Consider the following 24,166-nt stretch of genomic DNA (forward strand, 5'->3'; position numbering starts at 1 on the left):
CTCTTGAGATTCTTAACCCCGTTCACAGGATTGGTTAACTCTTGAGATTCCTAACCCCGTTCACAGGATTGGTTAACTCTTGAGATTCTTAACCCCGTTCACAGGATTGGTTAACTCTTGAGATTCCTAACCCCGTTCACAGGATTGGTTAACTCTTGAGATTCCTAACCCCGTTCACAGGATTGGTTAACTCTTGAGATTCCTAACCCCGTTCACAGGATTGGTTAACTCTTGAGATTCCTAACCCCGTTCACAGGATTGGTTAACTCTTGAGATTCTTAACCCCGTTCACAGGATTGGTTAACTCTTGAGATTCCTAACCCCGTTCACAGGATTGGTTAACTCTTGAGGTTCCTAACCCGTTCACAGGATTGGTTAACTCTTGAGGATCCTAACCCGTTCACAGGATTGGTTAACTCTTGAGGTTCCTAACCCGTTCACAGGATTGGTTAACTCTTGAGGTTCCTAACCCATTCACAGGATTGGTTAACTCTTGAGATTCTTAACCCCGTTCACAGGATTGGTTAACTCTTGAGGTTCCTAACCCATTCACAGGATTGGTTAACTCTTGAGATTCTTAACCCCGTTCACAGGATTGGTTAACTCTTGAGATTCTTAACCCCGTTCACAGGATTGGTTAACTCTTGAGATTCCTAACCCCGTTCACAGGATTGGTTAACTCTTGAGGTACCTAACCCGTTCACAGGATTGGTTAACTCTTGAGGATCCTAACCCGTTCACAGGATTGCTTAACTCTTGAGATTCTTAACCCCGTTCACAGGATTGGTTAACTCTTGAGGTTCCTAACCCATTCACAGGATTGGTTAACTCTTGAGATTCTTAACCCCGTTCACAGGATTGGTTAACTCTTGAGGTTCCTAACCCGTTCACAGGATTGGTTAACTCTTGAGGATCCTAACCCGTTCACAGGATTGGTTAACTCTTGAGGATCCTAACCCGTTCACAGGATTGGTTAACTCTTGAGGTTCCTAACCCCGTTCACAGGATTGGTTAACTCTTGAGGTTCCTAACCCGTTCACAGGATTGGTTAACTCTTGAGATTCCTAACCCATTCACAGGATTGGTTAACTCTTGAGATTCTTAACCCCGTTCACAGGATTGGTTAACTCTTGAGGTTCCTAACCCATTCACAGGATTGGTTAACTCTTGAGATTCTTAACCCCGTTCACAGGATTGGTTAACTCTTGAGATTCCTAACCCCGTTCACAGGATTGGTTAACTCTTGAGATTCTTAACCCCGTTCACAGGATTGGTTAACTCTTGAGATTCCTAACCCCGTTCACAGGATTGGTTAACTCTTGAGATTCTTAACCCCGTTCACAGGATTGGTTAACTCTTGAGATTCCTAACCCCGTTCACAGGATTGGTTAACTCTTGAGATTCCTAACCCCGTTCACAGGATTGGTTAACTCTTGAGATTCCTAACCCCGTTCACAGGATTGGTTAACTCTTGAGATTCCTAACCCCGTTCACAGGATTGGTTAACTCTTGAGATTCTTAACCCCGTTCACAGGATTGGTTAACTCTTGAGATTCCTAACCCCGTTCACAGGATTGGTTAACTCTTGAGGTTCCTAACCCGTTCACAGGATTGGTTAACTCTTGAGGATCCTAACCCGTTCACAGGATTGGTTAACTCTTGAGATTCCTAACCCCGTTCACAGGATTGGTTAACTCTTGAGGTTCCTAACCCCGTTCACAGGATTGCTTAACTCTTGAGATTCTTAACCCCGTTCACAGGATTGGTTAACTCTTGAGATTCTTAACCCCGTTCACAGGATTGGTTAACTCTTGAGGTTCCTAACCCATTCACAGGATTGGTTAACTCTTGAGATTCTTAACCCCGTTCACAGGATTGGTTAACTCTTGAGGATCCTAACCCGTTCACAGGATTGGTTAACTCTTGAGGTTCCTAACCCCGTTCACAGGATTGGTTAACTCTTGAGGTTCCTAACCCCGTTCACAGGATTGGTTAACTCTTGAGATTCTTAACCCCGTTCACAGGATTGGTTAACTCTTGATGTTCCTAACCCGTTCACAGGATTGGTTAACTCTTGAGATTCTTAACCCCGTTCACAGGATTGGTTAACTCTTGAGGATCCTAACCCATTCACAGGATTGCTTAACTCTTGAGATTCTTAACCCCGTTCACAGGATTGGTTAACTCTTGAGGTTCCTAACCCATTCACAGGATTGGTTAACTCTTGAGGTTCCTAACCCGTTCACAGGATTGGTTAACTCTTGAGGATCCTAACCCGTTCACAGGATTGGTTAACTCTTGAGGTTCCTAACCCGTTCACAGGATTGGTTAACTCTTGAGGTTCCTAACCCCGTTCACAGGATTGGTTAACTCTTGAGATTCCTAACCCCGTTCACAGGATTGGTTAACTCTTGAGGTTCCTAACCCGTTCACAGGATTGGTTAACTCTTGAGATTCTTAACCCCGTTCACAGGATTGGTTAACTCTTGAGGTTCCTAACCCCGTTCACAGGATTGGTTAACTCTTGAGGATCCTAACCCATTCACAGGATTGGTTAACTCTTGAGATTCTTAACCCCGTTCACAGGATTGGTTAACTCTTGAGATTCCTAACCCGTTCACAGGATTGGTTAACTCTTGAGGTTCCTAACCCCGTTCACAGGATTGGTTAACTCTTGAGGTTCCTAACCCCGTTCACAGGATTGGTTAACTCTTGAGTTACCTAACCCCGTTCACAGGATTGGTTAACTCTTGAGGTTCCTAACCCCGTTCACAGGATTGGTTAACTCTTGAGTTACCTAACCCCGTTCACAGGATTGGTTAACTCTTGAGATTCCTAACCCCGTTCACAGGATTGGTTAACTCTTGAGGTTCCTAACCCGTTCACAGGATTGGTTAACTCTTGAGTTACCTAACCCCGTTCACAGGATTGGTTAACTCTTGAGATTCCTAACCCCGTTCACAGGATTGGTTAACTCTTGAGATTCCTAACCCCGTTCACAGGATTGGTTAACTCTTGAGATTCCTAACCCCGTTCACAGGATTGGTTAACTCTTGAGGTTCCTAACCCCGTTCACAGGATTGGTTAACTCTTGAGGATCCTAGGGTTTACACCGAGCCAGGTAAATCTGCTTTTAGTTTTAATCTTTAGTTTTAATTTTTTAACTTTTTGTTTTATTGCTATATACATTTCATCTGGATGTTCTGGTGTCGTTAATTTAAAGTATTGATTGGGGATTTATTTGTGGAGGAATGTAACTGTTTTTATGGGTGATTTGTGATGTTTTATTTGTGCTTAGCATGACTGTGTTTTTGTATATATATATATATATATATATATATATATATATATGAATAAATAATTGTGTATAATGTGTATATTTATATTGTATTATACAGAGTGCGTTTGGAAAAGATACCTAGTGTTAGGTCTACATATGTCTTCCCTGTCGAAATAAAGGCTAAATAAAAATGTAACTACCAATTATTTGAAGAGAAATACAACACATGTAATGTGTATTTCCTAGAATAACAAAAAAGTACATGTGATGACGTTGAATCAACATGGAAAACTGTTTGGTTTTGAAAAAAAGTAATCAACATAAGAGAATTTGGTCTTTTTTTCCCCACACAACTTTTAACCTAAATTCAATGACATAGTGACATTGTTTTGTTGTTTGTTGTTAATTTCACGTTAGTTAAAAACTCAACCAAATGTAAATTATAACTGGATGTTGAACTGTCTGTTCCCAGTGGGTTTCTGCTAACTGGACGGATTGGTTCTAATTGCGAATAATTTAGCAGAATAATAAAACTTACTGAGAAGTGTTTTTTTGTTGGTCACAGACTTGTTTCTATACATCCCCTTCTATTGTTTAAAGGTGTGTGTTATGGCCTGGTCTGTATTTCCTGCGTTTTGTCACCTACCCGACCACTTCCCAGGCCTTGAAACGAATAAATATCTGTAATAACCTTCATCGTGGGAAATGGTTTGGAAATTATTTCAGTTGTTAAAAGTTTTGTAGAATAAAACAGAACTATGAATTTATAAGTAAAAGCAGCAGCAGCAGCAACAAAAAAAAAAAAACGTTTTTTAAAATAATGTAGTAAAATATAAAGTGTTTAATTAGAGGAAAAGTTCAAGTTTGTCTTTCGCATAGAAAGTGTCACAAGTGAAAACGTTTTTAACTAATTTAATAAAAAGATATATTCGGTCTATCAAGTTAGACTAGAGTTTGATCATCAGTCCCTACCTATATGAACATAGGCCTTGAGTCATTTGAGATTGGGTGAAACTGTAAAGAACATTTGAAAGAAATACCTTAAAGTTAAAATCCCTCGGTTTCATTCTGCAGTTCTTTGATATAGGCTTCTACGTGTAAATATTGACAGATTGAAGTAATAAAGCAATTAAAATTGGCTGGTGAGCAATCGACTTCAGACACATGACCCACCCTTCCTGTAAGCCATCCTTCCTGTAAACCATCCTTCCTCCCTAATCCTACTGATATAGTATAGCCGCGTACAACCAATGGCTGACCAGACGGCATACAACAAAGCGAAGACCAGCCAACCAGCGATGGCACAAAGATATATCTGTTTATTGACTGTTATTTCGGAATATATATTCGGAAACTTGCAATGGAGTGGAGAATATTGGATATATTCAAGTGGATTCGATATATAGCCTATTTGAGAGCGACCAATTTTTTGTTTTCTTAATCTCAAAGTGTAATAGGTCATTTGTTCAACCCTGGAGCTGTTGGATAGAATGGCCTCAGGTGGTGGGGATGGCCCGGGGAAGGTCACACAGTACCGGGTGGACCACCTCCTCACTGCCGTGGAGAACGAGCTACAGGCGGGCAGCGAGAAGGGCGATCCCACGGAGAGACAACTCAAAGTCGGCTTGGATGAGAACGAACTGTGGCAGAAGTTCAAGGAACTCACGAATGAAATGATAGTAACCAAAAACGGCAGGTAATTACATTTAATTGACATGTGTTTTATATACATGTATATATTGTATTATTGTTGGTTACTTTAGGCGTATTATTTATGGTTCGGTTACCTGCCAAATGTATAGCCTTTTTTTTTTACAACGGGTAAACGTCTTAATTTATATGGTGAAGAAAGCAGGTAGGCCTATATATTTGTTTATTTTTTAACCGGGCAAGTAAGAATAAATTCTTATTTTCAATGACGGCCCCAGGAACAGTGGGTTAACTGTCTTGTTCAGGGGTAGAACGACAGATTTTTACTTTGTCAGCTCAGGGATTCGATCCAGCAACCTTTCGGTTTGTTATTGGCCTAACGCTCTAACCACTAGGCTACCTGCCACCACAACAGCCGTAGGATTATATCACAAATAAATAGTATTAAACGCGTCTATAACATTGCTATGATATCACAGTAATAAAGGAAACCAGAATGCACACCTTCATTCTGCTTTGCTTTATCTTGGCCAGGTCGCAGTTGTAAATGAGAACTTGTTCTCAACTTGCCTACCTGGTTAAATAAAGGTGAAATAAAATTAAAAAAATACAAATCCATGCATTATATTTACAGTTTTCCTGTACCACCCAGGTTTATTAATATTCACATGGCCTATAAAGTGAACCAATCGTTCGCTTGACATTAGTGTCAATGATGCCCTGTTGTACAATAGATTATAGCTATTGAATGACTAGATGAGATAACAACACCTTCTATTATATTTTCCTTTGTATTTCAAGACGCATGTTTCCGGTGCTGAAAGTGAATGTTTCTGGGTTGGATCCAAACGCCATGTACTCGTTCCTGCTGGACTTCGTGGCTGCGGACAACCACCGGTGGAAATACGTTAACGGGGAGTGGGTTCCCGGGGGTAAACCCGAGCCTCAAGCCCCGAGTTGCGTGTACATCCACCCGGACTCGCCAAACTTCGGTGCCCACTGGATGAAAGATCCGGTGTCATTCTGTAAAGTCAAACTCACCAACAAACTCAATGGAGGAGGCCAGGTTAGGGTGATTTTCAGTTTTAGCACTTTAAATGTCATTTTATAAACTTTTGAGCGGTTTAGGGTTTTTTTCTTCAATGATTGTGATAAAAATTTAGATGAGAAAACATGTCAAGTTATGGAATTGATCCTAAATGTATAATAATAATTTATACAACCCGTGGGTCTAATCCTGGAGGCTGACTGGTTAAAACCGCACTCCAGCCGGTCTATTCCAATAATTACCACCGGCTAAATATATGACGTTAAATACCGATTTACTCTGTTCCGTCTGACTGTGCAATTCACTGTCTCATCAACCCAGGCAGGGACTTCAGAAACCATCTAGACACAGCAGAGATTTCTATAAACTTTGCTGTCTGTATCTCTGACATTTGCAACATTGTTTTAATATTGAAATGAATCTCCAGCTGTCCTCGATTTAGTCTCGGGCCTAACGACACCGGTGCCAATATATCCTCCAAAAACACCCGACTTCTCGTGAATTATCACTTAAATAATATAATATATTCCATTCAGAAGACGTTTTTATCCAAAGCGAGTTACAGTCAAGCGTGTATACATTTTAGAGTATGTAGTCACGAGAACACCGGTCAATCAAAATGTACATTAAAATAAATAATCTATTTCTAACTGTAAAATAAAGCCGATTATTTAACTTTTTTTTTTATACATTTTTTCAGATCATGTTAAACTCGTTGCACAAATATGAGCCACGTGTCCATATTGTGAGCGTCGGAGGACCGCAGAGAATGATCACGAGCCACTCCTTCCCGGAGACGCAGTTCATAGCCGTCACTGCCTACCAGAACGAAGAGGTTAATACATTATTTTATAAAACACTCTAATGTTAATAATAATGTGTGGTTTGTTGTTCATGTATAACATTCCAATACTGTATACTTTGAAGTACACAACTGTTGTAGACATTTTGTTTTGGTCGTCTTAGGTGAGAAGATATCAACAACAACAAAAATCTTGTTTATTGAGATTCGTTATTTTGTTATTAGGTTTTTTTCACCAATTTTGCATTGTATTTTCACTCCACATTTTAGATAACCGGTCTGAAAATCAAATACAACCCGTTTGCCAAGGCCTTTCTGGATGCTAAAGAAAGGTATGGCAGTCCATTTCCGTCCATTAGAAATATATATGTAGTTAGATTTGATTTAGAATATATTAGTATATATTTAGTTAGATTTGATTTAGAATATATTAGTGATTCTAGACTACATTATGTGTTTGCTGGTAGATTGAGAACCAGTGTTCCACAGACATGCTCTGATTGAAATTCTTCCCCACAGAACTGATCATAAAGACTTTATGGATGACAGTGACAACCAGCAGTCAAGCTACTCTCAATGTAAGTCTTTTTGTGAACAACTTTTTATTAAACATTTTAAATAAAGAATGGGATTGATACATACAAGAGAGTTTACAGACAGCACATTGGAAATGTAAACGCTAACTAAGTATTTTACTTAAATTCTTTATTTTTTAGATCTCAATTCTTCAATTTGACACATTAAGCACATCAACTGCAGTTGTAAAAAAAAAAAAAATAAGTTAAAAATAAATGTGGTGTATTTATCAAATAGAAGATATAAAATAACTCCATGTTTCCCTGTGTTCCTGTGGGCTCACCACACTACAGTGAGTGGATGGTTCATCCCAGGACCTCCTGCTAGCCCTCACACGCAGTTTGGGAGCCCACTGTCCCTGTCCTCGTCCCACGGCTGTGACCGCTACTCCACCCTGAGAAACCATCGCTCTGCACCGTACAGCAGCCCGTACACCCATCGGACCAACTCACCTAGTGAGTGTCTCGCTCTCCTGTCCTCCACCCCCTCTCTACCCCCTCTCCTGTCCTCCACCCCCTCTCTACCCCCTCTCCTGTCCTACACCCTGTCTCTACCCCGTCTCCTGTCCTCCACCCCCTCTCTACCCCGTCTCCTGTCCTCCACCCCCTCTCTACCCCCTCCACCACCTCTCCATTCCTCCACCCCCTCTCCACTACCTCTCCTGTCCTCCACCCCCTCTCTACCCCCTCCACCACCTCTCCATTCCTCCACCCCCTCTCCACTACCTCTCCTGTCCTCCACCCCCTCTCCTGTCCTCCATCCCCTCCCCTCAGCTACCAACACCCCTTCCCTTCCCTCCTCCTCCACCTCTACCCATCCAGGACACAGCTACCAACACCCCTTCCCTTCCCTCCTCCTCCACCTCTACCCATCCAGGACACAGCTACCAACACCCCTTCCCTCCTCCTCCACCTCTACCCATCCAGGACACAGCTACCAACACCCCTTCCCTTCCCTCCTCCTCCACCTCTACCCATCCAGGACACAGCTACCAACACCCCTTCCCTCCTCCTCCACCTCTACCCTTCCAGGACACAGCTACCAACACCCCTTCCCTCCTCCTCCACCTCTACCCATCCAGGACACAGCTACCAACACCCCTTCCCTCCTACTCCACCTCTACACATCCAGGACACAGCTACCAACACCCCTTCCCTCCTCCTCCTCCACCTCTACCCATCCAGTACACAGCTACCAACACCCCTTCCCTTCCCTCCTCCTCCACCTCTACCCATCCAGGACACAGCTACCAACACCCCTTCCCTCCTCCTCCTCCACCTCTACCCATCCAGGACACAGCTACCAACACCCCTTCCCTCCTCCTCCACCTCTACCCTTCCAGGACACAGCTACCAACACCCCTTCCCTCCTCCTCCACCTCTACCCATCCAGGACACAGCTACCAACATCCCTTCCCTCCTCCTCCACCTCTACCCATCCAGGACACAGCTACCAACACCCCTTCCCTCCTCCTCCTCCACCTCTACCCATCCAGTACACAGCTACCAACACCCCTTCCCTTCCCTCCTCCTCCACCTCTACCCATCCAGGACACAGCTACCAACACCCCTTCCCTCCTCCTCCACCTCTACCCATCCAGGACACAGCTACCAACACCCCTTCCCTCCTCCTCCACCTCTACACATCCAGGACACAGCTACCAACACCCCTTCCCCCCTCCTCCTCCACTTCTACCCATCCAGGACACAGCTACCAACACCCCTTCCCTCCCCTCCTCCTCCTCCACCTCTACCCATCCAGGACACAGCTACCAACACCCCTTCCCTCCTCCTCCACCTCTACCCATCCAGGACACAGCTACCAACACCCCTTCCCTTCCCTCCTCCTCCACCTCTACCCATCCAGGACACAGCTACCAACACCCCTTCCCTCCTCCTCCACCTCTACCCATCCAGGACACAGCTACCAACACCCCTTCCCTCCTTCTCCACCTCTACACATCCAGGACACAGCTACCAACACCCCTTCCCCCCTCCTCCTCCACTTCTACCCATCCAGGACACAGCTACCAACACCCCTTCCCTCCCCTCCTCCTCCTCCACCTCTACCCATCCAGGACACAGCTACCAACACCCCTTCCCTTCCCTCCTCCTCCACCTCTACCCATCCAGGACACAGCTACCAACACCCCTTCCCTCCTCCTCCACCTCTACCCATCCAGGACACAGCTACCAACACCCCTTCCCCCCCTCCTCCTCCACTTCTACCCATCCAGGACACAGCTACCAACACCCCTTCCCTCCACCTCCACCTCTACACATCCAGGACACAGCTACCAACACCCCTTCCCTCCTCCTCCACCTCTACCCATCCAGGACACAGCTACCAACACCCCTTCCCTCCTCCTCCTCCACCTCTACCCATCCAGGAAACAGCTACAAACACCCCTTCCCTCCTCCTCCTCCTCCACCTCTACCCATCCAGGACACAGCTACCAACACCCCTTCCCTTCCCTCCTCCTCCACCTCTACCCATTCAGGACACAGCTACCAACACCCCTTCCCTCCTCCTCCACCTCTACCCATCCAGGACACAGCTACCAACACCCCTTCCCTCCTCTTCCTCCACCTCTACCCATCCAGGACACAGCTACCAACACCCCTTCCCTCCTCCTCCTCCACCTCTACCCATCCAGGACACAGCTACCAACACCCCTTCCCTTCCCTCCTCCTCCACCTCTACCCATCCAGGACACAGCTACCAACACCCCTTCCCTCCTCCTCCTCCACCTCTACCCATCCAGGACACAGCTACCAACACCCCTTCCCTCCCCTCTTCCTCCACCTCTACCCATCCAGGACACAGCTACCAACACCCCTTCCCCCCTCCTCCTCCTCCACCTCTACCCATCCAGGACACAGCTACCAACACCCCTTCCCTCCTCCTCCACCTCTACCCATCCAGGACACAGCTACCAACACCCCTTCCCCCCTCCTCCTCCACCTCTACACATCCAGGAAACAGCTACAAACACCCCTTCCCTCCTCCTCCTCCACCTCTACCCATCCAGGACACAGCTACCAACACCCCTTCCCTTCCCTCCTCCTCCACCTCTACCCATCCAGGACACAGCTACCAACACCCCTTCCCTCCTCCTCCACCTCTACCCATCCAGGACACAGCTACCAACACTCCTTCCCTTCCCTCCTCCTCCACCTCTACACATCCAGGACACAGCTACCAACACCCCTTCCCTCCTCCTCCACCTCTACCCATCCAGGACACAGCTACCAACACCCCTTCCCTCCTCCTCCACCTCTACCCATCCAGGACACAGCTACCAACACCCCTTCCCTCCTTCTCCACCTCTACACATCCAGGACACAGCTACCAACACCCCTTCCCTTCCCTCCTCCTCCACCTCTACCCATCCAGGACACAGGTACCAACACCCCTTCCCTCCTCCTCCACCTCTACCCATCCAGGACACAGCTACCAACACCCCTTCCCTCCTCCTCCACCTCTACCCATCCAGGACACAGCTACCAACACTCCTTCCCTTCCCTCCTCCTCCACCTCTACACATCCAGGACACAGCTACCAACACCCCTTCCCTTCCCTCCTCCTCCACCTCTACCCATCCAGGACACAGCTACCAACACCCCTTCCCTCCTCCTCCTCCACCTCTACCCATCCAGGACACAGCTACCAACACTCCTTCCCTTCCCTCCTCCTCCACCTCTACCCATCCAGGACACAGCTACCAACACCCCTTCCCCCCTCCTCCTCCACCTCTACCCATCCAGGACACAGCTACCAACACTCCTTCCCTTCCCTCGTCCTCCTCCACCTCTACACATCCAGGACATAGCTACCAACACCCCTTCCCTCCTCCTCCACCTCTACCCATCCAGGACACAGCTACCAACACCCCTTCCCTCCTCCTCCACCTCTACCCATCCAGGACACAGCTACCAACACCCCTTCCCTCCTCCACCTCTACACATCCAGGACACAGCTACCAACACCCCTTCCCTCCTCCTCCACCTCTACCCATCCAGGACACAGCTACCAACACCCCTTCCCCCCTCCTCCTCCACCTCTACCCATCCAGTACACAGCTACCAACACCCCTTCCCTTCACTCCTCCTCCACCTTTACACATCCAGGACACAGCTACCAACACCCCTTCCCTTCCCTCCTCCACCTCTACCCACCCAGGACACAGCTTCCAACATCCCTTCCCTTCCATTCCACCATTAACAAGAAAGTCAAACAAATGTGGCTGACCAGGAGATGTTCTGCATTCCTCTGGTCTTTGTGAGAGCAGGACACTGAGAGTTGTAAACAGCTGGTCTTCCAACAGGGAAGGCCTGGACAGATGCATTAGTCAGTCATCCTCATGTTCTTCAGCCAGTACTGTGTATGTGGACGTGAACTAAAGAAACCCCTAGAATTACATTTAGTAGAAAGCAATTGACTGGATTCAAAGCCTCTTTTCACAGAGAGAGAACTACAGAATATATATATATATATATCTGTATCTATATCTATCTATCAGAAGATATGTTTCTTTCTGCACTTCTTTTGTATGACCTCAAACCCGAACGACGCTGGGCCAATTGTGTGGGACTCCCAATCACCGACCGGATGTGATACAGCCTGGATACAAACCAGAGACTGTAGTGACGCCTCTTGCGCTGAGATGCAGGGCCTTAGACCGCTGTGCCAGTCGGGGGTCTCAACAGGACTAACTAACTGACTTACTATTGGTGCAGGTCCCATGGTCTGGTGAATTAGACAACAGAGATCCAGGTTATCATTTTGTCTCCCCTGTTGTTTCTAATAAATCTTTAAAATAAAGTCATGATTGGTTGTGTTGCAGCTGGTTACTCTGATATGTCCTCTGGCTGTCTGCCCACGCTGCCCTCCCATGACAACTGGTCCAGTCTTCAGATGTCTTCCCACTCCACCATGCTGCCCGTGACCCACTGTAGCGCCACTGGGACCAACTCCAGGTCGGTGGACTCAACACACCTCTCCTGCTGCCTCATTTTCTCTCTCTCTCTCTCTCTCTCTCTCTCTCTCTCTCATATGAATGTGTCACGTAAGGGTTATGAATGTGTTATGTAAGGGTTATGAATGTGTTATGTAAGGGTTATGAATGTGTTATGTAAAGGTTATGAATGTGTTATGTAAGGGTTATGAATGTGTTATGTAAGGGTTATGAATGTGTTACGTACTGTTATGAATGTGTTACGTACTGTTATTGTGTTATGTAAGGGTTATGAATGCATTATGTAAGGGTTATGAATGTGTTATGTACTGGTTATTAATGTTTCACGTAAGGGCTATGAATGTGTCATGTACCGGTTATGAATGCATTATGTAAGGGTTATGAATGTGTCATGTAACGGTTATGAATGTGTTATGTAAGGGTTATGAATGTGTTATGTAAGGGTTATGAATGTGTTACATACTGTTATTGTTTTATGTAAGGGTTATGAATGCATTATGTAAGGCTTATGAATGTGTTATGTAAGGGTTATGAATGTGTTCATACGTACTGTAGGTATCTTTCAAGTAAAGAATTACCATGTATTTCACGTGAAACTGACATAGTCTTCTGTTCTCGCCTGTCCTCTCTGTATCCAGCCAGTACCCCAGCCTGTGGTCCGTCAGTAACCCGTCCCTGACCCCTGTCTCCCAGTCGGGGGAGATGTCCAACAGCCTAGGCTCCCAGTTCCTGCGAGGCCCCAGTAGTAGCCACTATCCTGGGCTGTCTCACTCTGTCACAGCGCCACCTGGTGGATCCCCGCTGTATGACTGCAGCACGGCCACAGAGGTGCATGATAGTACGACACTATCGCATTATGATACGACGCCGCACGGTCACACGCGACTGACTACAGTATGGACTCCTGTTACACCTCCTTCCATGTAGGGAGGGAGGGAGAGAGAGAGAGACAGAGAGAGAGAGAGAGAGAGAGAGAGATGCATATATGCAGACAGACAGACAGGCAGGCAGGCAGACAGCGTAATACAATGAATGCCCATGTTTTGTGAAAAAAGCTTGATAGTAAAAATGGATTGTGATCTGTTAGCAAAACAAAGGCTTTTATTGAGCTTGTATCGGCTCATATTTATAAATTTTTTTTACTGCTATTTTCCCAGGTGATAAATGTCTTCAGCTTTTATCCATTGAAAGAAGTACACATCTAACGTGTTGTTTCTATAGTGTAAATATTAATATGATTATATTAACCACCTCCGAATGGAGGTTGACCATGTAAATAGATAACATAAAATGTTGCTGTTTGTTTTACAAAATTTGTCTGAGAAAATGTTTGTAAAATGGTACTGTAGTGCGTACTGTAATGTAATCAATTAAAATGTCTTACTAGATCTTATCCTAGATTTGTCTACAATTACCTTTTTTATTTTGTTCTATTGATTTACTAAATCGAGACCGGTAGTCAAAGTTTGCACATTTAGGAAGCTTGTGTAGGATAGCAATGTCAATTATGGAAGCTTGTGTAGGATAGTAATGTAAGTAGGATGGTAATGTACATTTAGGAAGCTTGTGTAGGATAGTAATGTACATTTAGGAAGCTTGTGTAGGATAGTAATGTACATTTAGGAAGCTTGTGTAGGATAGTAATGTAAATCATGGAAGCTTGTGTAGGATAGTAATGTAAATTGTGGAAGCTTGTGTAGGATAGTAATGTACATTTAGGAAGCTTGTGTAGGATAGTAATGTACATTTAGGAAGCTTGTGTAGGATAGTAATGTACATTTAGGAAGCTTGTGTAGGATAGTAATGTAAATTTAGGAAGCTTGTGTAGGATAATAATGTACATTTTGGAAGCTTGTGTAGGATAGTAATGTGCATTTAGGAAGCTTGTGTAGGATAGTAATGTACATTTAGGAAGCTTGTGTAGGATAGTAATGTAAATTTAGGAAGCTTGTGTAGGATAATAATGTACATTTTGGAAGCTTGTGTAGGATAGTAATGTACATTTAGGAAGCTTGTGTAGGATAGTAATGTAAATTTAGGAAGCTTGTGTAGGATAGTAATGTAAATTTAGGAAGCTAGTGTAGGATAGTAATGTACATTTAGGAAGCTTGTGTAGGATAGTAATGTAAATTATGGAAGCTTGTGTAGGATAGTAATGTACATTTAGGAAGCTTGTGTAGGATAGTATTGTAAGTAGGATAGTAATGTAAATTATGGAAGCTTCGGTCCTGGCACTTGCTGAACTTTCTTGGGCGCCCTGAAGCCTTCTTCACAACAATTGAACCGCTCTCCTTGAAGTTCTTGATGATCCGATAAATGGTTGATTTAGGTGCAAACTTACTGGCAGCAATATACTTGCCTGTGAAGCCTTTTTTGTGCAAAGCAATGATGACGGCACGTGTTTCCTTGCAGGTAACCATGATTGAAAGAGGAAGAACAATGATTCCAAGCACCACCCTCCTTTTGAAGCTTCCAGTCTGTTATTCGAACTCAATCAGCATGACAGAGTGATCTCCACCCTTGTCCTCGTCAACACTCACACCTGTGTTAATGAGAGAATCACTGACATGATGTCAGCTGGTCCTTATGTGGCAGGGCTGAAATGCAGTGGAAATGTTTTTTGGGGAATCAGTTCATTTGCATGGCAAAGAGGGACTTTGCAATTAATTGCAATTCATCTGATCACTCTTCATAACATTCTGGAGTATACGCAAATTGCCATCACACAAACTGAGGCAGCAGACTCTGTGAAAATTTTGGCCACGACTCTATATCACTATCTCTGTCTCTTTCTATACATCACAATCTCTGTCTCTCTCTCAGTGATAGTGATATACTGCTCTAAAAAATAAAGGGAACACTTAAACAACACAATGTAACTCCAAGTCAATCACACTTCTGTGAAATCAAACTGTCCACTTAGGAAGCAACACTGATTGACAATAAATTTCACATGCTGTTGTGCAAATGGAATAGACAACAGGTGGAAATTATAGGCAATAAGCAAGACACCCCCAATAAAGGAGTGGTTCAGCAGGTGGTGACCACAGACCACTTCTCAGTTCCTATGCTTCCTGGCTGATGTTTTGGTCACTTTTGAATGCTGGCGGTGCTTTCACTCTAGTGGTAGCATGAGACGGAGTCTACAACCCACACAAGTGGCTCAGGTAGTGCAGCTCATCCAGGATGGCACATTAATGCGAGCTGTGGCAAGAAGGTTTGCTGTGTCTGTCAGCGTAGTGTCCAGAGCATGGAGGCGCTACCAGGAGACAGGCCAGTACATCAGGAGACGTGGAGGTGGCCGTAGGAGGGCAACAACCCAGCAGCAGGACCGCTACCTCCGCCTTTGTGCAAGGAGGAGCAGGAGGAGCCCGACGTCCACAGGTGGGGGTTGTGCTTACAGCCCAACACCGTGCAGGACGTTTGGCATTTGCCAGAGAACACCAAGATTGGCAAATTCGCCACTGGCGCCCTGTGCTCTTCACAGATGAAAGCAGGTTCACACTGAGCACGTGACAGACGTGACAGAGTCTGGAGACGCCGTGGAGAACGTTCTGCTGCCTGCAACATCCTCCAGCATGACCGGTTTGGCAGTGGGTCAGTCATGGTGTGGGGTGGCATTTCTTTGGGGGGCCGCACAGCCCTCCATGTGCTGCCATTAGGTACCGAGATTAGATCCTCAGACCCCTTGTGAGACCATATGCTGGTGCGGTTGGCCCTGGGTTCCTCCCAATGCAAGACAATGCTAGACCTCATGTGGCTGGAGTGTGTCAGCAGTTCCTGCAAGAGGAAGGCATTGATGCTATGGACTGGCCCGCCCGTTCCCCAGACCTGAATCCAATTGAGCACATCTGGGACATCATGTTTCGCTCCATCCACCAACGCCACGTTGCACCACAGACTGTCCAGGAGTTGGCGGATGCTTTAGTCCAGGTCTGGGAGGAGATCTCTCAGGAGACCATCCGCCACCTCATCAGGAGCATGCCCAGGCGTTGTAGGGAGGTCATACAGGCACGTGGAGGCCACACACACTACTGAGCCTCACTTGTTTTAAGGACATTACATCAAAGTTGGATCAGCCTGTAGTGTGGTTTTCCACTTTAATTTTGAGTGTGACTCCAAATCCAGAAATCCATGGGTTGATAAATTGGATTTCCATTGATTATTTTTGTGTGATTTTGTTGTCAGCACATTCAACTATGTAAAGAAAAAAGTATTTAATAAGATTATTTCTTTCATTCAGATCTAGGATGTGTTGTTTAAGTGTTCCCTTTATTTTTGTTGGGCTGTATATATATGATAATGGAATTTTATATCCTAATGCTATAAATTAAGGATCAATAAACCTTAACTAATCCCCAGGGTTTGTAAGACACTGGGTTAATAATTAGGCAAGGACTCAGCTTTCTGCAAAAGGTCTCGTACAGTTTATTCAGAGAACGTTCTGCCCAACATGTCCAAAGATGTTCATTTTATCCTCTCTCTCCGCTTACGCACACACCTCCACACCAACAGTAGATAACCTATGCACACATACACACAGACAGTAGGCGAACAGTATCTCTTCCTTGACCTACTACCACTGTTCCAGCACTGCCTGTTCCTTTCCCCATAGATTAGGAGAACCTTGAAGGCTACTCCAGGTATCTCTAAATACACACACACATTTCTCTCCCTTTCCAGCCTCTACTAGACCTTTATGAGACTAACGTTCAGTACCTTAATTATTAATTATCCATGCTCCATAACTACTAATTAATGATGGATTATTGATTAATTTACCCTTATTAGATAATTCTCTTATCAATATATATATATATATATATATATATATATCACTATCTGAATGGAAATCAATCGTTTGGTCCCAACAATGATATTAAAACAAAAGTGTGTGTGTGTGTGTGTGTGTGTGTAAAATAGCTCAAATAAATGGGTAAGGGATGGGTGGGAGGTAACACAATGGTGAGAGGGTAGCCTTTTGACCAATTTATTAAAACAGGTTTGTTGGTCTTTTGTAGGGTTCAAATGTCACAGCTGATAGATTTGATGGTTACACTAGGATGAACAGGATATCGCTAATATAAACATGCTTCTATACTTCTACTGAACCAAAATACAAACGCAACTTTCAACATGTAAAGTGTTGATCCCATGTTTCATGAGCAGAAATAAAAATGTGCAGAAAAAGCTTATTTCTCAAAAATGTTAGTGAACATTCCTCCTTTGCCAAGATAATCAAGAAGTTGATTAAACAGCAGTATCATTACACAGGTGCACCTTGTGCCGGGGGGACAATAAATGGCCACTTTAAAATGTGTAGTTTTGTCACACAACACAATGCTACAGATGTCTCAAGTTTTGAGGGAGATTGCAATTGACATGCTGACTGCAGTAATGTCCACCAGAACGGCCTTACAACCGTAGACCACGCGTAACCACGCCAGCCCAGAAACTCCACATCCGGCTTCTTCACCTGCGGGATCATCTGAGACCAGCCACCCGGACAGCTGATGAAACTGAGGAGTATTTTTGTCTGTAATAAAGCCACAAATGACTGTAGGTAGGGGCAATTAAAAGGGCTAGCCCCACCGCTTTCTTGTTTTATTGGTCGTATGTACCGGATCCACATGGTATACACCGTCCAATGAAAAGCTACTGGCAGGTTCCTTCTGGACAATGCAATAACAATAAGAAATAATACAAGATAAGAATATGAACATAAAGTAAATGGCTCAGTAGAATAGAATAAACATTTTAGCATCAGTATAATACAGGAAGGCACAATTTATAGTCCAAAATATACACGGGAAGGGGGAAGCGGGTCGGTGTTTAAATTGTGCAGTATTTAGCGATCATAATAAGACTAGCTGCGCGGAAATGGAGGAAAACTAGACTTCCGGAGGACCTATCATCCTTTCACTCCCTCCTCTCTACCTTCTCTTCCTCTGTATCCGCTGCTAAAGCCACTTTCTATCACTGTAAGTCTCTGCCTTCAACCCTGGGAAACTCTTTTCAACCTTCTCCTCCTTCCTTAATCCTCCTCCTTCCTTTATCCTCCTCCTTCCTTTATCCTCCTCCCTCCTTAATCCTCCTCCCTCCCTAATCCTCCTCCCTCCTTAATCCTCCTCCCTCCTTAATCCTCCTCCCTCCTTAATCCTCCTCCTTCCTTAATCCTCCTCCTTCCTTAATCCTCCTCCTTCCTTAATCCTCCTCCCTCCTCTCCTTCCCTCTCCTCTCCTCTCTCCTCCCCTCTCTCTCCTCCCCCCTCCCTCCCTCCCTCTCTCTCTGAGGATTGTCAACTACATTGAAAGAAGGTGGACGACATCCTATTGAGTTCATTGGTCCCACTCACACAGAACTACCATATGCCTTGACCTCTTTCTCCCCTCTCTCTCCAGATGACACCCTGCAACTAGAGATGTCCGGCCGCCCGACAACCTGCCCCCTCGACCCCGTTCCCTCCTCCAGACCATCTCTGGAGACCTTTTCCCATTCCTCACTTCCCTCATCAAGTCATCCATGACCACAAGCGGTCCCCCTCTGACTTCAAGATGACCAGAGTCGCTCCCCTCCTCAAGAAACCAAACACTCAACCCCTCTGATGTCAAAAACTAGTATTTCTTTTTTCTTTAATTCCTAAAACACTTGAGCATCTCTGACCAACTCTCGTTATCGCTCTCAGAATGATCTTCTTGACCCTAACCAGTCAGGCTTCATAAAAAAACGGGTTACTCAAGCAAGACCTCTCTCCTCTGTGTCGTGGAGGCTCTCCGTTCTGCCAAAGCTGACTCTCTCTCTCCTCTGTGTCGTGGAGGCTCTCCGTTCTGTCAAAGCTGACTCTCTCTCTCCTCTGTGTCATGGAGGCTCTCCGTTCTGCCAAAGCTGACTCTCTCTCCTCTGTTCTCATCCTCCTAGAACTAGCCCCTGCCTTCGACATGGTGAACCATCCGATCCTCCTCTCAGGGCATCTTGAACTCTGCATCCTACCTGGCAGGCCGCTCCTACTAGGTGACGTGGAGAGGATATGTGTCTGCACCACGTACTCTCACTACTGGTGTCCCCCAGGGCTCGGCTCTAGGCCCTCTCCTCTTTTCTCTCTACACTAAGCCACTCGGCATATACTCTCCTATCATTGCTATACGGACAACACTCAACTTACTTATTAACCCAGGTGGCGACACACATCTCAGTTTGGATATCGGCCCGACCCACCTCAAGCTCAACAAGAAAGAGCTGCTCTTCCTCCCGGGGAGCTCCAAGATCTCTCCATCACGGTGGAAAACTCCACGGTGTCCCTCTTCCAGAGTGCAAATAACCTTGGTATGACCCTGGACAACACCCTGTCACTCTCTGCAAACATCAAAGCAGTGACTTGCTCCTGCAGGTTCATGCTCTAGTCTACAACATCCATATACAGGGCATTCAGAAAGTATTCAGACCCCTTGAAATTCCCACATTTTGTTACATTGCAGCCTTATAAAATTGAATCTACCACAATACCCCATAATGACAAAGGGAAAAGAGGTTTTTCAAATTTTTCTTTGGAAATATATATACACACACACACCTTATTCACGTAAGTATTCAGACCCTTTGCTATGAGACTCGAAATTGAGCTCAGGTGCATCCTGTTTCCATTGATCATCCTTGAGATGTTTCTACAACTTGATTGGAGTCCACTTCAATCAGTTGATTGGACATGATTTGGAAAGGCACACACCTGTCTATTTAAAGGTCCCACAGTTAACAGTGCATGTCAGAACAAAAACAAAGCCATGAGGTCAAAGGAATTGTCCATAGAGCTCCGAGACAGGATTATGTCAAGGCACAGATCTGGGGAAGGGTACCAAAACATTTATGCAGCATTGAAGGTCCCCAAGAACACAGTGGCCTCCATCATTCTAAAATGGAAGTAGCTTGGAACCACCAAGTGTCACGCCCTGACCACAGAGAGCCCTCGGGGTTCTCTATGGTGTTTTAAGGTCAGGTCGTGACTAGGGGGGGTTTCTAGGTATTCTATTTCTATGTTGGTGTGTGTGTATGGTTCCCAATTAGAGGCAGCTGAATATTGTTACCTCTAATTGGGGATCATACTTAGTGTGTCCTTTTTCCCACCTGCTATGTGGGATATTGTTTTGGATGAGTGCCTATGTGCGCTAAGTATTTCACGATCGTTATATCTTTGTTGTTTTTGGAAGTTTCACTATCATTAAAAATGTGGAACTCTACTCACACTGCGCCTTGGTCCAATTACTCATACAATGGTCGCGTCACCAAGGCTCTTCCTAGAGAGAGAGTGTGTGTGTGTGTGTGTGTGTGTGTGTGTGTGGATGAGTGTATATCTGTGTGTGTGTGTGTGTGTGTGTGTGTGTGTGTGTGTGTGTGTGTGTGTGTGTGTGTGTGTGTGTGTGTGTGTGGATGAGTGTATATCTGTGTGTATATCTGTGTGTGTGTGTGTGTGTGTGTATATATCTGTGTGTGTGTGTGTGTGTGTGTGTGTATATATCTGTGTGTGTGTATATATATATATATATATATATATATATATATATATATATATATATATATATATATATATCTATGTGTGTGTGTGTGTGTGTGTGTGTGTGTGTGTGTGTGTGTGTGTGTGTATAGGCCATAGTTGTTTGCTGTTTCTATTCCGCTTTATTTTCCTGGACTCCTTTTCTCGCCTCTTAACTCTGACGCCATCTTCTGTTTGCTTTGGCAAAGTGCATTACTGTAACTCACCTGTACTTTTATTTTAAGAAAATAATAATGGTATTGACATGAAGAATAATAAAATATATATTTAAAAAAAGTGACAGTATAAAAAAAAACACATTAGAAAACCTATTAAGACTTAACTGTCAAAACAAGCTAAATCAAAATAAATGATATGTGTCGACGGTTGTGTGTTTAATCCAGAGGTAGTAGCTCTGACTCCCCAGCAGAGGGCAGAGCAACAACAAGCCTCTGTTCTCAACTGTGGTAGGAATGACTGTCTGCTACACAATCAACCTCTTGCAAATAAGGACGGCTCACCGCTAGTGATGAACTATGCAAAATATTACATTTGCCTCGCTCCAGTCTCTCTGAAGTGTTGACAAAAAGAGACGGATTGTTCACCGAATGAAATATAATATTGTGTTTTGACCTGGCTCAACATCACTTTATCCATATCAATGCATGGGTGTAATTCCAATAAATGCTGATCTCTCTTCTTTTTTTTAAAATCAATATATTGCTGTAAGGACGTATTTTTTTTTTTTGTATCAAACTAGCAGTGAAACAAATAATACATTTATTTTATATTTGCAATGTCGTGACAGTCCCTCTCCTCTCTAAGCCTCAGGACATGCAGCTCTGGTTGCATATCTGTTTAATCTCTGAGCATTGCAGTTCATAGAATCAAACAAGGAAGTCGGTTGTTGGGGCCATATTATACAGCAATGAGCCACGTTATACAGCAATGGGCCACGTTATACAGCAATGGGCCACGTTATACAGCAATGAGCCACGTTATACAGCAATGAGCCACGTTATACAGCAATGAGCCACGTTATACAGCAATGAGCCACGTTATACAGCAATGAGCCACGTTATACATCAATAAGCCACGTTATACAGCAATGAGCCATATTATTATAGCAATGAGCCACGTTATACAGCAATGAGCCACGTTATACAGCAATAAGCCACGTTATACAGCAATAAGCCACGTTATGCAGCAATGAGCCACGTTATACAGCAATGAGCCACGTTATACAGCAATGAGCCACGTTATACAGCAATGAGCCATATTATTATAGCAATGAGCCACGTTATACAGCAATGAGCCACGTTATACAGCAATGAGCCATATTATTATAGCAATGAGCCACATTATACAGCAATGAGCCACGTTATACAGCAATAAGCCACGTTATACAGCAATGAGCCATATTATTACAGCAATAAGCCACGTTATACAGCAATGAGCCACGTTATACAGCAATGAGCCACGTTATACAGCAATGAGCCACGTTATACAGCAATGAGCCACGTTATACATCAATGAGCCACGTTATACATCAATGAGCCACGTTATACAGCAATGAGCCACGTTATACAGCAATGAGCCACATTATACAGCAATGAGCCACGCTATACATCAATGAGCCACGTTATACATCAATGAGCCACGTTATACAGCAATGAGCCATATTATTTGGTATTTTATTAGGATCCCCATTAGCTGTTGCAAAAGCAGCAGCTACTCTTCCTGGGGTCCACACAAAACATGACACATAATACAGAATGACATAATACAGAACATCATTAGACAAGAACATCTCAAGGGCAGAACTACATAAAAAAAATGTAAAGGCACACGTAGCCTACATATCAATGCACACACAAACTGTTTAGGCCAAATAGGGGAGAGGTGTTGTGCTGCGAGGTGTTGCTTTATCTGTTTTTTGAAACCAGGTTTGTTGTTTATTTCAGCAATATGAGATGGAAGGAAGTTCCATGCAATAATGGCTCTATATAATACTGTAGGCTTTCTTGAATTTGTTCTGGATTTGGAGACTGTGAAAAGACCCCTGGCGGCATGTCTGGTGGGGTAAGTGTGTGTGCCAGAGCTGTGTGTAAGTTGACTATGCAAACAACTTGGGATTTTCAACACATTGTTTCTTATAAAAAGAAGAAGTGATGCAGTCAGTCTCTCCTCAACTCTTAACCAAGAGAGACTGGCATGCATAGTAATTATATCATCCCTCTGATTACAATGAAGAGCAAAACGTGACGCTCTGTTCTGGGCCAGCTGCAGCTTAACTAGGTCTTTCCTTGCCGCACTGGACCACACAACTGGACAATAATCAAGATTAGACAAAACTGGAGCCTGCAGAACTTGCTTTTTGGAGTGTGGTGTCAAAAAAGCAGAGCATCTCTTTATTATGGCCGTCTTTACAACCATTGTAAACTGTCATAACATATAGATTCTATCTAAGGTAACACCAAGTAATTTAGTCCCTTCAACTTGTTCAACAGCCACACCATTCATTACCAGATTCAGCTGAGGTCTAGAACTTAAGGAATGATTTGTACCAAGTACAATGCTTAGTTTTAGAGATGTTCAGGACCAGTTTATTACTGGCCACCAATTCCAAAACAGACTGCAACTCTTTGAAACCCTTAACAGTGACTTCATTAGCTGTGGTTGCTGATGCGTATATGGTTGAATCATCAGCATACATGAATACACATGCTTTCTTTAATGCCAGTGGCATGTCATTGGTAAAAATAGAAAAAAAGAGCAGAGGGCCTAGAGAGCTGCCCTGTGGTACACCACACTTTAAATATTTGACATTAGAGAAGCTTCCATTAAAGGAAACCCTCTGAGTTCTATTAGATAGATCGCTCTGAATCCACGATATGGCAGAGGTTGAAAAGCCATAACACATGTTTTTTCAACAACAGGTAATGGTCAATAATATCAAAGGCTGCACTGAAATCTAACAGTACAGCTCGCACAATCTCCTTATTATCAATTTCTTTCAACCTATCATCAGTCATTTGTGTCAGTGCAGTACATGTTGAGTGCCCTTCTCTATAAACATGCTGAAAGTCTGTTGTTAATTTGTTTACAGAGAAATAGCATTGTATTTGGTCAAACACCATTTTTTCCAACAGTTTGCTAAGAGCTGGCAGCAAGCTGATAGGTCTGCTGTTAGAACCAGTAAAGGCCACTTTACCACTCTTGCGTAGCGGAATGACTTTGGCTTCCCTCCAGGCTTGAGGACAAAGACTTTCCTCTAGTCTCAGATTAAAGATATGACAGATGGGATG

At 44.3% G+C, this 24,166-nt stretch overlaps 1 protein-coding gene across 1 annotated transcript; it reads left to right on the forward strand.

Annotated features, from left to right (window-relative positions):
* Window positions 1-4,623: 4,623 nt before the first annotated feature.
* LOC106589941 (T-box transcription factor T) lies at window positions 4,624-13,727 on the forward strand. Its single transcript, XM_014180398.3, has 8 exons — window positions 4,624-4,976; window positions 5,732-5,996; window positions 6,679-6,813; window positions 7,051-7,112; window positions 7,300-7,358; window positions 7,650-7,811; window positions 12,203-12,335; window positions 12,973-13,727. Exons 1-8 carry the CDS (start codon window positions 4,771-4,773, stop codon window positions 13,259-13,261), a joined length of 1,311 nt encoding a protein of 436 aa, XP_014035873.1. The 5' UTR covers window positions 4,624-4,770; the 3' UTR covers window positions 13,262-13,727.
* Window positions 13,728-24,166: the final 10,439 nt, after the last annotated feature.

Source organism: Salmo salar, chromosome 28, assembly GCF_965601325.2.
Source record: "Salmo salar chromosome 28, fSalSal1, whole genome shotgun sequence".
In the NCBI taxonomy this organism is placed as follows: domain Eukaryota; kingdom Metazoa; phylum Chordata; class Actinopteri; order Salmoniformes; family Salmonidae; genus Salmo; species Salmo salar.

Bases quoted from the DNA above. Each gene is read 5' to 3' on its own strand.
- LOC106589941 (XM_014180398.3), top strand. From the start codon at position 4,771: ATGGCCTCAGGTGGTGGGGATGGCCCGGGGAAGGTCACACAGTACCGG. The intron at 6,814-7,050 runs GTTAATACATTA...TCCACATTTTAG, and splicing joins CTGCCTACCAGAACGAAGAG to ATAACCGGTCTGAAAATCAA. The intron at 7,359-7,649 runs GTAAGTCTTTTT...ACCACACTACAG, and splicing joins GCAGTCAAGCTACTCTCAAT to TGAGTGGATGGTTCATCCCA.